At 37.2% G+C, this 14,970-nt stretch overlaps 2 protein-coding genes across 5 annotated transcripts; one reads left to right on the top strand and one right to left on the bottom strand.

The window, feature by feature from the left end:
• Nucleotides 1–858: 858 nt before the first annotated feature.
• LOC111792173 (uncharacterized) lies at nt 859–4,136 on the top strand. 2 transcript variants are annotated; one of them, XM_023673507.2, is made up of 5 exons: nt 859–896; nt 1,426–2,345; nt 2,983–3,387; nt 3,464–3,705; nt 3,804–4,136. In XM_023673507.2, the coding sequence occupies exons 1-5, from the start codon at nt 871–873 to the stop codon at nt 4,059–4,061; spliced, it is 1,851 nt and encodes a 616-aa protein (XP_023529275.2). In that variant the 5' UTR covers nt 859–870; the 3' UTR covers nt 4,062–4,136. The 2 variants fall into 2 exon arrangements, with proteins under 2 accessions (XP_023529275.2, XP_023529274.2); XM_023673506.2 differs by having other exon boundaries at nt 889–1,329.
• A 161-nt stretch (nt 4,137–4,297) lies between these two features.
• Nucleotides 4,298–12,816, bottom strand: LOC111793073 (cullin-3A). Of its 3 annotated transcripts, none has more exons than XM_023674786.2 (3): nt 12,655–12,816; nt 12,202–12,430; nt 4,298–6,844 (listed from the first exon to the last, which is right to left on the bottom strand). In XM_023674786.2, exons 2-3 carry the CDS (start codon nt 12,360–12,362, stop codon nt 4,804–4,806), a joined length of 2,202 nt encoding a protein of 733 aa, XP_023530554.1. In that variant the 5' UTR covers nt 12,363–12,430; nt 12,655–12,816; the 3' UTR covers nt 4,298–4,803. The 3 variants fall into 3 exon arrangements, with proteins under 3 accessions (XP_023530554.1, XP_023530555.1, XP_086979307.1); XM_023674787.2 differs by having other exon boundaries at nt 12,568–12,659; XM_087123181.1 differs by lacking the exon at nt 12,655–12,816 and having other exon boundaries at nt 4,298–6,860; nt 12,202–12,343.
• Nucleotides 12,817–14,970: the final 2,154 nt, after the last annotated feature.

The following is a 14,970-nucleotide window of genomic DNA, read 5'->3' as shown; positions in this document are numbered from 1 at the left end:
TATTAGTTTCTAACTAATATTACATGTTGTTGTTGCATCCCATCCCATGTTAAAATTTATCCACGCTTGAATTTTGTTATTTTTAATTTCATTCTAAAAGTGGAATATTAGTACTACCAATCGATTAGAACTTATGATCATAACTAGAAATAAAACTATAATCCTAACGAAAATTGAATATTTAATGTAACAGTTTAAACCCATTGATAGTCATCAGCGGTTTTAAAACAGAAAAGGTTTCGACACCATAGTTCTCCCTCAAAGGACGTGGGACCTCACAATCTACCTATTTGGGCGCACACTATCCCCTCCAACGGACCTCACAATTCACCCATTTGAACCCATTTGGGGCGCACACTGTCCCCTCCAACAGACCTCACACGAACCTCACAATTGACCCATTTTGACCCATTTGGGGCGCACACTGTCCCCTCCAACGGACCTCACACGAACCTCACAATTCACCCATTTTGACCCATTTGGGGCGCACACTGTCCCCTCCAACGGACCTCACACGAACCTCACAATTCACCCATTTTGACCCATTTGGGGCACACACTGTCCAATATCTTGCTCAAATACCATTTATAACAGTCTAAACCCACTACCGGAAGATATTATTTGCTTTGGCATATTTGTTTTGGCTCATTAAGCCTATTACGTATTATGGTCAACTCACGATTTTAAAATGACTAGAAAGAGATTTCAACACCCTTATAAAAAAATATTTCATTCCCACCCTCACAATTAAGAAACGAAAATGCAAGGCAATGGGTATACTAATACATCAACAAAAATATAAATGAACCCTAACTGTACTCTGTATTCTAAAACCGACTTTGTAGACATTCTTTCTCTCTCCTGAAAATTATGATGTCCGATGAAGAAAGAGGAAGGTAAGACAAAGCCCTCAAGAACTGATGAACGAAACCAAACCACATAACCAAAAATTTTCTTCATCCCTTCATCTTAAGCAATCCCCAAACTTCTAATTTTTCTCCTAAAAAACTCCAAAGATTCGTTCAAATCCTTCGCAGAAGAGTCGCTCAACGGTTGTTTTCTGTAAATTTATCTTCCTTTTAGGTCCCATTGGTGATATGTCCCCTTCTTCTTCTTCTTTCCCACTTAATTTCAAACTGGATATCACAGTTTCGATGACCCTTTTTCAGAAATCCATGGATTTGATCTTTTAATGGCTGCTTCTTCTCTTGATTCTCTGTTCCTTCTTCCCCTGTTTTTGTTTTCTCTGCTTATGGCGTCTTTCAATCATTTCTCTCTCTTGCTTTCTCTCTCCTCTCTCTTTCTCTCTCTTTTTAGCTTCCTCTTCAGGTGGGTTCTTTGAGATTGTGTCCTGTTCTTCATTTTCTTAAAGAAAAACTTGTTTTTTTTTCTTTTTTTAATCATGGGGTTTTCGGATTTTCATAGGCCTCTTGATGGTGGGAGGAATATGGAAATTTCTGATGTTGTTCTTGTTGATGATGGTGGTGGTTGTGATGATTTACAGCCGCCAGAGGAGGAGACCAGCGGCGGTGGAGATCCTGAGGTTTCAGATGAAAAGGGAACGAATGAGTTTGTCTTCAGTTTCAGGTTTCAAACTTATGAAGAATTTACCAAATCAAATAAGAAAAATTTGGGTTGTGAGAGATTGGATTCATTGAGTAACAGATATGAGTTTTTGCCGGAGAAGAGTACGAGCCACTTCGTGGAAGAACCTGAAATTCCGAGCTTCACCGTGGAGGTTTTGAATTCTTGTTCGAATTACGAGATTCCCAGAACAGGGGATTTCTCCGTTCGTGAATTTTCCGGGAAAGCTTTGGATTCTCAAACGATTACAGTGAGCTATGAACTTTCCGGGGAAATTCCAGAATCTGAAGTCATCGGAGAAACGGCAGAGCTTAGCTCTACGAACTCTAGAGAAGAACAAATGGCAGAGAAACAGAGTGAACTGAAACAGAGAGATGAAAGGGAAACAGATTTTGTGTCCGATTATGCTATGAATTTGAAGATGGGTGGGTACGAGCCGGACGAGGAAACCAACGAAGAATTGGAGAAGTGGGGGGAGGAAGAAGAGGAGGAGGAGTTGAATGGATTGGAAACAGAGTGGGAACACCAAGAACTGATAGAACAGTTGAAAATGGAATTGAAGAAAGTGAGGGCGTCGGGGCTGCCCACCATTTCTGAAGAATCAGAGTCGCCGAAGATAATGGAAGAACTGAAGCCATGGAAGATTGATGAAAGGTTTAAACGTGGAGATTTAATGGAGGAGCTTCATAGTTTCTACAGAAGTTACAGAGAGCGCATGAGGAAATTGGACATCTTGAATTACCAGAAGATGTATGCAATGGGTGAGTTCTTGCTGTTCTTGCTGTTCTTCATTTTCTTTAAAAATTTATTTTGAATTTGATTTCCTCTGTTTTGGTTACAAAATTTGTGATTTTGAATGATGGGTATGTTTTACCTTAGTTTGGTTGAACAAATTAGAGAGAAAGAGGGGTTGGTTTCACATTCAAAAAAAATTCATTTGTTTTTTTAATTTGGTGTTGGAAGTTTCTTAGGAAGGAGAAAAGTTCCCATTTTTTATTTTTATTTTGGAACTTTGGTTGGAAGTGGAAAGTTTTTTTTGAAATTTTTCTTAATGTTGTTAGAGAGAGTGTAATTGAGACGTTTGAGGAGAAGAGAAGATAGATACACGAATGAAACAGGACTACACATCCTAACGAGAATGGTCGTTTCTGTTGTAGCTTAATCGTAGAAACTTCATAATTAAGTGTACTTAGTTTTGGAGCAATTCTATATTTGGTGACTTCCTAGAAATTGTCTTTGAAAACATGTCAGTGATGTCAAAGCATGTTGAAATGACTCGTGTCGGTGTCGGTGTGTAGTGACAATTTCCATAGGTTGCATAGTCATTAAATGTTGGTCGAAATTCATAACACGAATGATTTCGTCAATTTTTGACAAAATTTGTTTGAAATATGATAGGGGTTTTGCAATCAAAGGACCCACTAAAGTCATTTTCTAGCAACACCAAATCTTCATCCCCATCCATCACATCTGTTCTAAGGCTATACAGACAAAAGAAATGTCAAGTGGACCCAATGAAGGATTTCATAAGAGAAGTTCATTGTGATTTGGAGATGGTTTATGTGGCTCAAATGTGTCTTTCTTGGGAGTTCATTCAATGGCAATATGGAAAGGCTTTGGATTTGTGGGAATCTGAGCCTCATGGACTTCACCATTACAATGAAGTTGCTGGTGAGTTCCAACACTTTCAAGTTCTCTTGGAAAGATTCTTGGAGAATGAAGCTTTCGAGGGCCCGAGAGTTGAGAATTATGTCAAGCAACGATGCGTTGTTCGTAATCTTCTTCAAGTTCCAGTCATCAGAGGTATCTATCTTCAATTCTCTTACGTATATTTCTATTTCTATGGATTCATCAGCTAATTTGGTTCTTTTTCTCGTAGAGGATAAAACGAGGGATAGGAGGAAAGCAAGACAATGGAGAGATCACGAGAATGAAGCAATCACAAACGATATGCTTGTAGAGATCTTACAAGAATCAATAAGAGTTATCTCGCAATTCATTCGAGCAGATAAAGTTCACAACCCCACCGCAACCCTAAAGCGCCCGAAAAAGTTTCAAGTTGAACTTCAGGACCCTACAGATATGCAACTTCTAACCGAGATCCAAGTTGATCTCCAAAAGGTTCGTTTTTGTTTTAGTTAGATCATTCAAGTCTACGTTTTTTAAACTTAAAGCCTCTAAATGTCGATTGGTTTTGTTTGGATGTTTCGGTACTGCAGAAAGAGAGGAAGGTAAAGGAAAAAATGAGGAGTGGGCATTGCATCCTAAAGAAGTTGAAGAAAAATGAAGAAGATGAAGAAACAGAAGGAGCAGTGAGTTTCTTCAGTGAAATGGATATGAAATTGGTTGGAAGAGTACTAAAAATGTCAAGAATAACAACAGATCAATTGATTTGGTGTAGGAACAAATTGAGTAGAATTCATTTCATACACACAAAAATACATTTAGAACCTTCCTTCTTTCTTTTTCCCTGTTGATTTCTAATCAATTACTCACTTGTATATTGAATTTTTTTGGAGGTACTATATTTTCTTCTTCTTTCGGATAGTAAACTCATCATCATATGATATCATATTGGATGTAACGAGACTCAGGCTATTTGATAATTACTACGATTGCGATTATCTTACGTTGAGAAAAGTATAATATCTTTGTTTGACAAAAGTATAATAACATAAATAAAAGGGAGTAGGGGAGAATAGGAAGGAAGAAATTAAACAAAGTAGCCCATTGACATATTTCTCTCCACATCAAAAGGCAAGGAGCCAAATCAAATCATAGAGTTTGCACCAAAAGTTCAAACCAAGTGGCATTCTAATCATTCATAAATTGAACAAGTTTGCCTAAGCATATCATATATATATAATATATATATATATATATATATATATATATAGCATATAGAAATCCAAGAAAATACAATGTACAAGTTTGTACTCCAGACCTTCCTTGTGGAACATATCGCCTTTAAAACCTTCACAAACCACCTTTCACTTTGGATTCCACATCCAGTGAAGCCGTAGGGCATTTATAAGATCAAGAGCAGCGTTAAGGGAAAGAGCGAGCTGGGAAATAGAGAGATGACAGTTTCATCTATCTAACCAACCCAACCCTGCAGGCAGCAATTCAATGGTAAATATTTCAACTCATCAAAGTTATAACAATATGAGCCCGTAGCATAAAGTTTTCGACACATTAACGCCAATCGTCGCGCATTCTTCACGCAAGATAACGGTACAATTTTCTATCTTCTTTGTCCCTCTCCAAAAACTCCCTCTCGATTAGAGATTCTATTCGTTTTTTAATCACAACAGGGTTTGGAAGGAACCTTGACTGCAGCTGCTTTGTGACTTCCGTGACGATGTTATTGTGATCCAATACCCGCCTTGCCTTCATTATTCTAACGATTGCTGCCTCTATCTGTGGTTTTCGATCCTCCTCTACCCTCTGTCGTGTCTCCTGGTTTTCAGGTTCGGACTCCCTTTGTGCAACCACAGTACCGATTTTCACCTTGTACAACTTGCTCGTGAACTTGTCGTTGAAGAAAAATGCATCATCTTCAGCAATGTCCTTGCTCATTGGCTCCTTCCGAAGAACATTCCTTCCTTTCACACATGCCAATGACTGTAGACATCTTTTCAAGTCTACAGCCGGAATCTCTGTGGCCTGCTCAATGTCTCTATAATTCAAGCTATCCGCATTGTTGAACAGCATTAGCACGCACATTTGATACGTGGAAACATTCAACTCATGCTTTTGACCCTTACCGAAGGTTGCTTTCAGATCGGCTGACCCCATATTTGTTTGCCAAGATAATCTTCGCCCAGTATGCGTCCCAAGGTAGTAGCTTTTGAATTTCTCACATATCCCAAGAATTTCTGAAGGAAGGTTGCAAGTTGTGCTAGCCTGAGTTGGCCATGAACCTGTAGTGAGGACCTGCACAACTAGCGTGGGTCCTTCTCCTAACTCGGCACCAAATCTCGCATAGAAACCCTGCATCGTATCCTGAGATGTTTTCATATCAGTGAACATACCCTCCAACTTTGAGGTAAATTGGTACCCACACTCTGTTTTAAGCTTAACAATCAAACTTCTTTCAGCATCGTCAGAGACAGTCTTTCCGGACAGAAGCCTCTTGGCCAAGTGTTGCTTGTAATATTTCTCGAATACATCTTTTTCTTGAAGATAACGGAAAAGCATCATAACCTTGTCTAACACAATTTCGATATCCTCCTCACTGACCCCTCTCAATCCTCTGCGAAGCTTGTCATCTACAAACAAAGAGATAAATTCTGGGGAGCGAGCATTCAGGTTGATAAAATATTCAAATGAGGAATTCAAGGCATTTTGGAACGTCTTGTCATTGTTGAATGCCATGCTAATAACCTTATCATATTTATCCTTCAAATCAAGGAGTCGCTGCACATAATCCACAGGATCTTTTATCCTATCAGGATCTGTTACCAGCTGCTTACCTGTATCACGGATGTATGATGTCATAACATCTCTTACTATAGAGAGTCCACTCGATACACGACGAAACAAGTTATACATTCTGCCCAAATCTTCATATTTATCATCAACAAACATAAATACTAATCCTGAGTTTTCCATATGGACTAATCTCTGCATGTGACTTTCTATCATCTCTTTCTCCACGACACTGGTTATCTTAGGTTCACTTCTAGCATCTAAGTAATGGGACACCCTTTCTATCTCTTCATTCAAGCGTCTCTCAGCCTTCTTCAAATAATCCCCACAGTCGCAAGACTCAATAAATTGCTGAGACTCGAGACGATAAAAATCTGCAGAGACATCAAGAAAATGTTTTTCGAAGTCTTCTTGGTATACAGAAGAGCCTAAATCCATAAGCATTTTTATAATGTTCCTCATTAAACCCCTGTTTATAACTTCACCACTTCTTTCCATGTGCACAAGTTCAAGAAGAGTATCTCGGAGCCTGGTCTGGGTTTTGCTAGAGTGGATGACAACATCCCTCCATAGATTCAAACCAAGCTCATGAACCGGAGTTTTGTGAGTGCTTGGGATGAAAGTTCTATCCATGTACATCAATATGTCTCGGATCATTTGCAAAGCTTTGTTATGGTCTGCCCATTTCCTGTTCAATTCTACCAAGAAAAGTTCTCCTTGAGCGGCTTCAATTGCTTTGGATATTTCTTTCAGATGAAATGTCATTGTGGTCACAAGTCCAGAGTAAAGTTTTTCCCCAAATTTGTGCAGCACCATATTGTATGCGTTCCTAAATGCATAAGATGCTGAATCATCAGGAGATAAAATCTTTTTACATGAATGCACACCCACGAGAAGGATTGAAAGTAATAAAAGCAACATGGTTCCAATTATACTAGAGCAGAAAAATAATTTAAAATCAAAGAAAAAAAAAAGTTGAAAATATATGATAAACTAGCTGATATGCAGCTTCAACAAGTTGATTTGAGCAAAAATATTAGAAGCCGATGCATTATGTCAAATGATAATTCTAAAAATAATTTTTTCGGATATCTGACAGAAGTGAAATTATCATCCAATGTTCACTGAAAATATAAAAAGAGACAGAAACATCTTCGAGTACTGTATTGTTAACACTCGAATCATTCTCACTTGGCTTTTTAATTTGCACAAAGCACAAGTTGAACAAAAAAATGAGTTAATTTCAACTACGCACACAGAGAAGTCCATCCTCCTAGCTTCAGTTCGAATATGGTTATGCAATACTCAATATCACCTTGGGCAGAAAATAAAAAAGATTTGATTGGTCAAACTTTGTATGAGAATTTCGAAAGGGATCTGACAAAATAATCTATAGATGTGATTATAATTATAAAAAAACAAGTATACATTTGGACCCTGTGCGCTTATATCCTACATGCATACAGAGGGTGTTAGAGCAACAGGGGTGATTAGAGCAGCAGGGCTCCACCTTCTTTTCATTGAAAAAATAAAAAGTACAAAAGGAAAACAAAGGAAAAACCTATTCATTTAATGTTAATAACAAAAGAATTAAAATTAATAAAGAATGGAAAGAGTGAACCATGTTGAGGTGTTCAAGTAAGGTAACTCACATGTTTCCTCTCAATTTTTCTTATAAAAAAGATTCTAAAAATTTCTCTCATCATGTCAGCAAGGATATCCTTTGCTCCTATCACCCAAATAGCAAGAGCTTTCACACTTGAAAAGAGGCTGCCACGAAGATGAAGTAAACTATTTCATCGACCGAACACCAAGAAAGGTTGAAATCAGTTTAAATCCAGCCCCTTACCTTCTGATTATAATCAAAGTCAAAATAGAAATGGTAACCATTTTCCTCTTCTTTTTCAAAGAGGCTGCATATGCTAGGGTGGAGGTACACACGGAAATTTCTTTTACCGCCTCCAAGAGCCAAATTCCAAACAAAAGAGTTTTAAATTCTTTAGGAGATTTAAACTTTTGATTGCTTCAAACAGCAACCATAGGAGATTTGGCTGGGAATTTGTTTCTGTGTGATAATATGGAAAATTGATTTTGTGGCAAAAATTCTCAACGGATCTCCTTTCAAGATTAATGAATCTTCTTGTGAGCAAAGATGGAATTTCTAGAATAAAGTTACAACCAGTCGTCAGTTCTCTGTCGTTCAAGACTCTTCTAGAATTCAGGCATCACACATTTGTTCTCTTCCTTCCTGCAGTTTCTAATCTTACACAATTTCATGTCTTCACCAGGTAGATTGTCAAGAATCTCTCCTCCTTACGAGGATATTCCCCATAGCCATTTTGTGTTACCCAAATAGCACTTTGCTCCTATCTCCGACCTTGGAATCAAGATATTTTTCCACGGGCTATCTGCATTTTGTTTATGAAATTCCATGGAATGGGATTCTTTTACTGATGTTTTCCTTGTGAGCTCCATCCACTAGGAATCTCCATAGCAAGTTTTCTCTAAGAAAAAATCCAATTCCACTTGGTTACAAAAGCAATGTTCCTTTTTTTCAAGTTTTCAAGACAGAGACCACCAACCTCTTTGCTTCTATAAACAGAAATTTCCAACTTGTGATCCTTCTGTACCGATTTTAGCCCAATGAAAGTTTTTGAACTTTTCTTTCGAAAAGAGTTGCAACACTTGATGGTACTTGTACCGACGAAAGAGATTAACCCTAATGCAATTCATCCTTCCAAGATTATAAAACATAAAGAAAAAAATAATAATAATAATTGAAAGCAAACTCTAGGAAGGAACCACATTAATATGATTGCTGCTACAATTTGATACTAAATTGAACCAAAAAAAAAAAAACATGTATGCAGAGATTAAGTACTTGCAAACAATGTCCGCAAAAAACATAATCACAATCACCTAACAAGCTTAGAAATAGGGAACTTGACAGAATAGAAATGTTGTAGCCTGCAGCCATACACTTTCTCTAAAAAGGAAAGGAAAGATCCAAAGCATAATTATGCTAGCTACAAATTGTAGTCAGCTAAAATGTGTAGAAATTCAAGATGAACCGTGAAGTAGGAAAAACTTACGACAGCATGGTTACTAGCTACCTATTGTAGTCAGTAGCCAGATTTTTTGTTCTTGATAAGATAGCCTATAGCCAGATTAAACATCATATTAACTACTACAACCCTAGCTTGATGCCTATTAAGTTCAAACAATGGTATCAGTCTTTTTAATCCAAAGGAAATAATAGATCAGCAGTAATAAAAAATTGAGTTGCATATACTTGGTATCGGAGCTCCATCAACCATGGCTGGAACATGGCAACACTAAAAGGATAATGTAGTTAAAGCTGAAGGTGATTGGAGAGAAACTGCATTGAAACACCACAAGAATGCTTAGGTGGGAGAATTGTCAAACTTAGTCACTAACTTCGATTTCAAGACAGAAGTATCTCGTTATTAATAGGACCACGGCAGCAGCCCAAGCGCACCACTAGCAGATATTGTCCTTTTTGAGATTTTCCTTTCGGGATTCCCCACAAGGTTTTTAAAACGTGTTTGCTAGAGAGAGGTTTCCATACCCTTATAAAGAATGCTTCGTTCCCCTCTCTAACCGATATGGGATCTCACAATCCACCCCTCTTCGGGCCCAGTGTCCTCGTTGGCACTCGTAACTCTCTCCAACGATGTGGGATCTCACAATCCACCCCCTTCAAGACCCTGCGTCCTTGCCGGCACACCGCCGGGTATCCACCCCCTTCGGGGCTCAGCGTCCTCGCTGGCATACCACCCAGTGTCTACCTTTGATACCATTTGTAACAGCTCAAGCCCACCATTAGAAGATATTGTCCTCTTTGAGCTTTCCCTTTCAGGCTTCCCCTCAAGGTTTTTAAAACGCATCTGCTAGGGAGAGGTTTCCATACCCTTATAAATAATGTTTCGTTCCCCTCTCCAACCGATGTGGAATCTCACAATAATTATAAAACACTAGATACAATGACTAAAAAACTTCGGAAGTTTGAATCTTCAACAAGAAGAACAACTTGTGAATGTTTGACAAAGAGTGGCTGGAAAGGTTACCCAATCCAAAATCTCATTGTTCAATTAGGAAGAAGAATTTTATGATTGCAAAGGTACCAAAGTCTTATCAGTCCATTATGAATATCACCAGAGCAACATTTGAGTAATGATTTGTTGGGATCAGAGAAGAGAAGGAAGAGAAGGAAGAAAGAGCTTGGTCTAGCATCACCTGTTTAGTTGACTTTTCTCCATGAGCAATCTTTTGAGAACTGACTCTATGTGGAGGAATGTAACCATGCATAAAACTATGATAAATTTCTAGATACACAAAAATTTGCGCAAGCACGCTAAGGGTAAATAATGAAACAAACTTGCCAAATGCAAGATGTGTTATTTACCTCTCCATTAACAAGGAACAAGCTATAGATAATTCCAATTCTTCGCCCCACATCAGAAAGTGTTACCAATGAGTTGTTCAATCTCACTCATCTATGCTAGTCAAAAAGGCACTGAATAAATGCTCACAAGACTGACTCATAATAGTAGCATAGAGGAGGGAGAATATGACTATATTGAGGTTGACAACGATGATGAGTTAACTTATGTCATTCAATGTCTGTTGCTTACAACTAAACCCTAAAATTGAGGCCCATCATCTACCAAGCACTAGCATTTGTACAAGATCAAGACAACCTACAAAAGGGAAAGTACATGGCATTTTTATTGATACTTGATAGAGAGAGAGAAGTAAAAACTTCGTTTCAAAGTTTGTTCAAACTTTTCATCTCAAATAAATTACACACCCATACCAAAAAATATCTGATACAATCAGAATGTGAAGCCTCAATTACTTAATTGTGCACTACTTCTCGTCATGATTTCTGACCTTAGCAATATGATTTGACCAAGGCAATCATAAAGGAAGAAACAAGGGTGGAGTTCTCATGATGTGGGGAAAAAGTGTTCTTCTGCAAATTCCTAAAGCTAAAGATCATAGAAACCATCCCGTCTATTCCTAGTTGAACTAGAGAAGGTTCCTAGATGATCATGATAAGTTCTTTTCTGGGATATACTAGTTAAAGGAGGGCTGATAATCCAGTGTGGAGAACAACTTGAAGTACTAGAAAAGGACTTATTGGTTGATCATGTTTTTTATTTAATGATGCAGTTAAAGGAGAAGCTTCAAATCAAGTTTGAAGTGCAGACGGCTTGAAAGACTGCTGCTTATTTGTCGGTCTAATGGGGCTTTCAGCTATCCCCGACACATAATAATCAAAATCACACGTCTCTTATACTTGGATCAACCTTACAAAACCTACCTGTATCTCAGTATCACATAAATCCACGCGGATATCAACCTTGATCAGTAAGTTCAAGAAGTAATAGAAAAAGGTCATATCTAATCTAATCTTAATCCATTGCAACTGCACCACAGAAACACAAAATATGCCAGGATACATGGATATGTATTGAGTATAGGAAATAGGGCATTGAACAAAATGAGTGTCAAATACCAAATTCACTTGATCAACTGCAAGGTTGCAATAATTTTTCTAAGATTACCCAACGCAATGGGAATCATCAATCGGAAGGGATGAGAAAGATGAAATTCTAGATGAAAGAACTATAATATTATTTTATGAATTGCCCATCTAGAGAAAAGAAGGATTAGAGACATCTTTCTCCAAGAAAAAGAGTATATAATACGATGACATTCTAGATGAATGAAGGATTATATAAATGGCTTGTTATGCCATTTGATTCAACAAATACTCCAAGAACTTTCCATGAGGCCTATGAACCCAGATATTCAACTTCCCCAAATTCTTTTAATGTCATTAAGTTTGATAATATCCTCCTGATAAGCAGATCCATTGATGATCATCTCGGACACATACATGAGGATGAACTGCAAATAATTATCATGCCCTGTACACCGAAACTTTTCCTCGTTTTAAGCGAGGGCTCAAAGATGCAATAGCACTAACCACTCTCAGAAACACATAGGCACAACAGAGAAGTAATCTGAGAATCGCTGCTTCAATACAAAACTCATGACGCAAGTTGCAATCTCTAGTTACCCACAAAAGTTGCGGCAACGAGAGAACGAAATAACATGGCGTAGTATACCAGTGAGATGAAAAGAAGCAGAAGCAACCTGTAAAGCTCCTCGAAGCTAAGCCCGCTGGCATTATGATTGTAAATTTCGTGAATTGCATGTTCCAAAATCTTCCACGTCTTCTCAGCATATTTTGGATCCACCACGACCCGATGTTTAAAAGCCTCTATCTGGAAATTCCTCTTCTTCTGCGCACTCATGACTTCCAAAGATCGGATCCCAGAAACCTCTTAATCTTGATTGGATGCTCGAACCCTTCGACGAAACCCTAGGTTTTTGAAAAGACAAACAGATCAATTCCCGGCGATTGAGCAAGTATCAGAGGATGACAGAAGAAGATTTGAGAGAACACAAATGGATTACAGACAGAAATGAGAAATTGGACAAGGGAAAGAACACGGAAACCTTTATCTGGAGGATTTAAGAAGGAAAACCTTTCAAAGCAATAATTCGAAAGAAAAAAAAAAATGATTAGAATAACAAATTGCTTACTTTCAAATGAAATTATCCTTTTCTTCTCGACGTTGCTCTCTTGTTCTTCCGAATTAACTTGAGATGGGTTTTCGGGAGGGTCGGAGTTGGGCGCAGCCTGGCCAATTTTGGGGGTAGATGGATCAGATCCGTCAACTTTTTTTGAAAAAAATCAAGATTCAACTTTCATCATGTATGAGCAAAATATAATTTTTGTATTAGGAACTTTTAAACATATTTGTCAAGCATGTTTGAAGCTAGAATTAATCTATTGTTTGAAGTATAAGGGTGATAATCCGTTAAATTAATAACTAAAATTTCATAAAATTTAAATATCGAACCTATAAAAGTCACAATGTATCACTAACATTGATTATAAACGTTAAAAATATTCTTAATATTTTAAGAACTAAGGTAGGATTGGATTGAATCGTAATCCTATTTTTTGGTTTCCGACCAAAAAATGTCAACCTACAAACCGAACCGATTTTTCGATTTTCCAACAATTCAACCCAACTCACCTTTATGGTTTGGGTTGGGTAGTTCGAGTTGGTCGGGTTATGGAATCATATGAACACTCCTAAAAGCCGGTCAGAAGTAGAGTTCCAAAAATAAGAAAATCATGAGTGTCTTTCTCAAGATATGCATGCAATACTTATTATATTTCGAATTTGTTGGGCGGTGAAGAAATGAGTCAACTCAAGACATTGATAGGCAATGACGGGATATAATTACATGAATGATTTGTTACCTTACTTCCGTATGAAATACGTCAATCATTTTTCTTGATAATAATAATTTCTTCTTGCCTAATCTCAATGTTCTTATGTTCTTTGATTTGCTTATAAGTGTAAAAGACACGTCCTCCCCAAGTACAATGATCCATTATAGGTGGATCGAGATAATAGACAAATATGATACTTTTGGTAAATTATAATAAAAGGCTAAATATCTTCAATTATACAAGATATTTGCGTATAATAAACAGTCAAATATGATATATATGTTAAATTATAGTTCAATGCTAAATATCTTCAACACTCTCCCGTTACGAGATTCATTATAGGTGGATTGAGGACATAAAAATTCAAAAACTCTATAATTATATCATCATTTAGGTCTATTGTTCTAGCTAAGGTCATCTCAATTGGAGTGTCCAAACACGATCTGTCTATATGAGAACGATCTTAAGAATAGGATGACTGAGAAATACTTGAAAGAATTGAAAGCTATTATATATACCGACAATGTGCACCTTCTTTTTCGATGGTTCAATCATAAGAACTCGTCAAGTCTGCTTTGCTTTGAGTAATTCTATATTGGGTGATCTCTTGGGTATTTTCCTTAGATTTGTGTTGGTCTGTGGGGATAGTTTTTATTCTTAGAAGAGAGGAGTAAGAAATGTGACTATCTCGTAGGAGAATATTAGGGTAATCATAGGTCAAATTTGTATTCTGAATCTTAGGGATGGGTCGTTACAAAAGGTATCTAAGTGGTACCTCTCCCACTAAAACCACATCCGAATGAGAGCTATCTTAAGGATAGGCTGACTATGAGAGACTTACAAGAATTAAAAGTTACTACCTATATCAATAAGGTGCACCTTTCGGTGATTAAATCATAGTAACTCTATAGTTAAACATGTTTTGCTCGATCAATTCTATGTTGGGTGAATCGGTGCTCGAACTTTGGAACTTGATATCGATTGTTTGATTAATACGCATGATTTTATGATCCACAATTCTAGCTATCTCACCTACCTAGTCTTATCTTAATCATTAGTCGTCTTCTTCATGTTATTTGTTGAAGGCTATCACGCCCATTAATTAAACGATAACACTTGATTGTGATTCATAACCCCTTTGACATGATTCCACTATTTCTACAAGATAGAATTGTATGATCTCAGGTGGGGTCTCGACAATCGACCAAACTTTGACGTGTTGTTGGAGAGCCACCTTTATTTCTCATCGTTAAATTTAATTTCTTACTTTTTTTGTCAATTTATGACTCGTTCTTTTTAGAAAGTTGAATGAAATTGAGAAGGCGACACATCCATAATTGGATCCAATATAAATTAGACCATTGGTGACATCCATATTTGAAGAACTTGAGAAGATGACATAACAAACTTTAAAATAGCTAGAGATATACACGCGTTGGGTTGAGAGAATTTTTTGGATTAACCTAAAATTTCGAGCGGTTTGAGTTTGTAACACAAGTAACTTGAAATTGTTTGACAACCCAACCTAACCAAATCCTCAAACATAAAAATAAACTAAATAAAATAATATAAAAAGACATGAACGGACACACCATAAATATAAATTTTTTTGG

This window comes from Cucurbita pepo, chromosome 4, assembly GCF_057944985.1.
Source record: "Cucurbita pepo subsp. pepo isolate OVF chromosome 4, ASM5794498v1, whole genome shotgun sequence".
Lineage (NCBI taxonomy): Eukaryota > Viridiplantae > Streptophyta > Magnoliopsida > Cucurbitales > Cucurbitaceae > Cucurbita > Cucurbita pepo.
The sequence above is the reverse complement of the archived record's forward strand: the minus strand, read 5'-3'. Positions and strand labels throughout refer to the sequence as shown.

Coding starts and splice junctions, on each gene's coding strand:
- LOC111792173 (XM_023673506.2), top strand. CDS start 1,193: ATGGCTGCTTCTTCTCTTGATTCTCTGTTCCTTCTTCCCCTGTTTTTG. Junction 1,330..1,425: donor CTTTTTAGCTTCCTCTTCAG/GTGGGTTCTTTG, acceptor GGATTTTCATAG/GCCTCTTGATGGTGGGAGGA. Junction 3,706..3,803: donor TCCAAGTTGATCTCCAAAAG/GTTCGTTTTTGT, acceptor TCGGTACTGCAG/AAAGAGAGGAAGGTAAAGGA.
- LOC111793073 (XM_023674786.2), bottom strand. CDS start 12,362: ATGAGTGCGCAGAAGAAGAGGAATTTCCAGATAGAGGCTTTTAAACAT. Junction 6,845..12,201: donor AGCTTCGAGGAGCTTTACAG/GTTGCTTCTGCT, acceptor TTATGCATTTAG/GAACGCATACAATATGGTGC.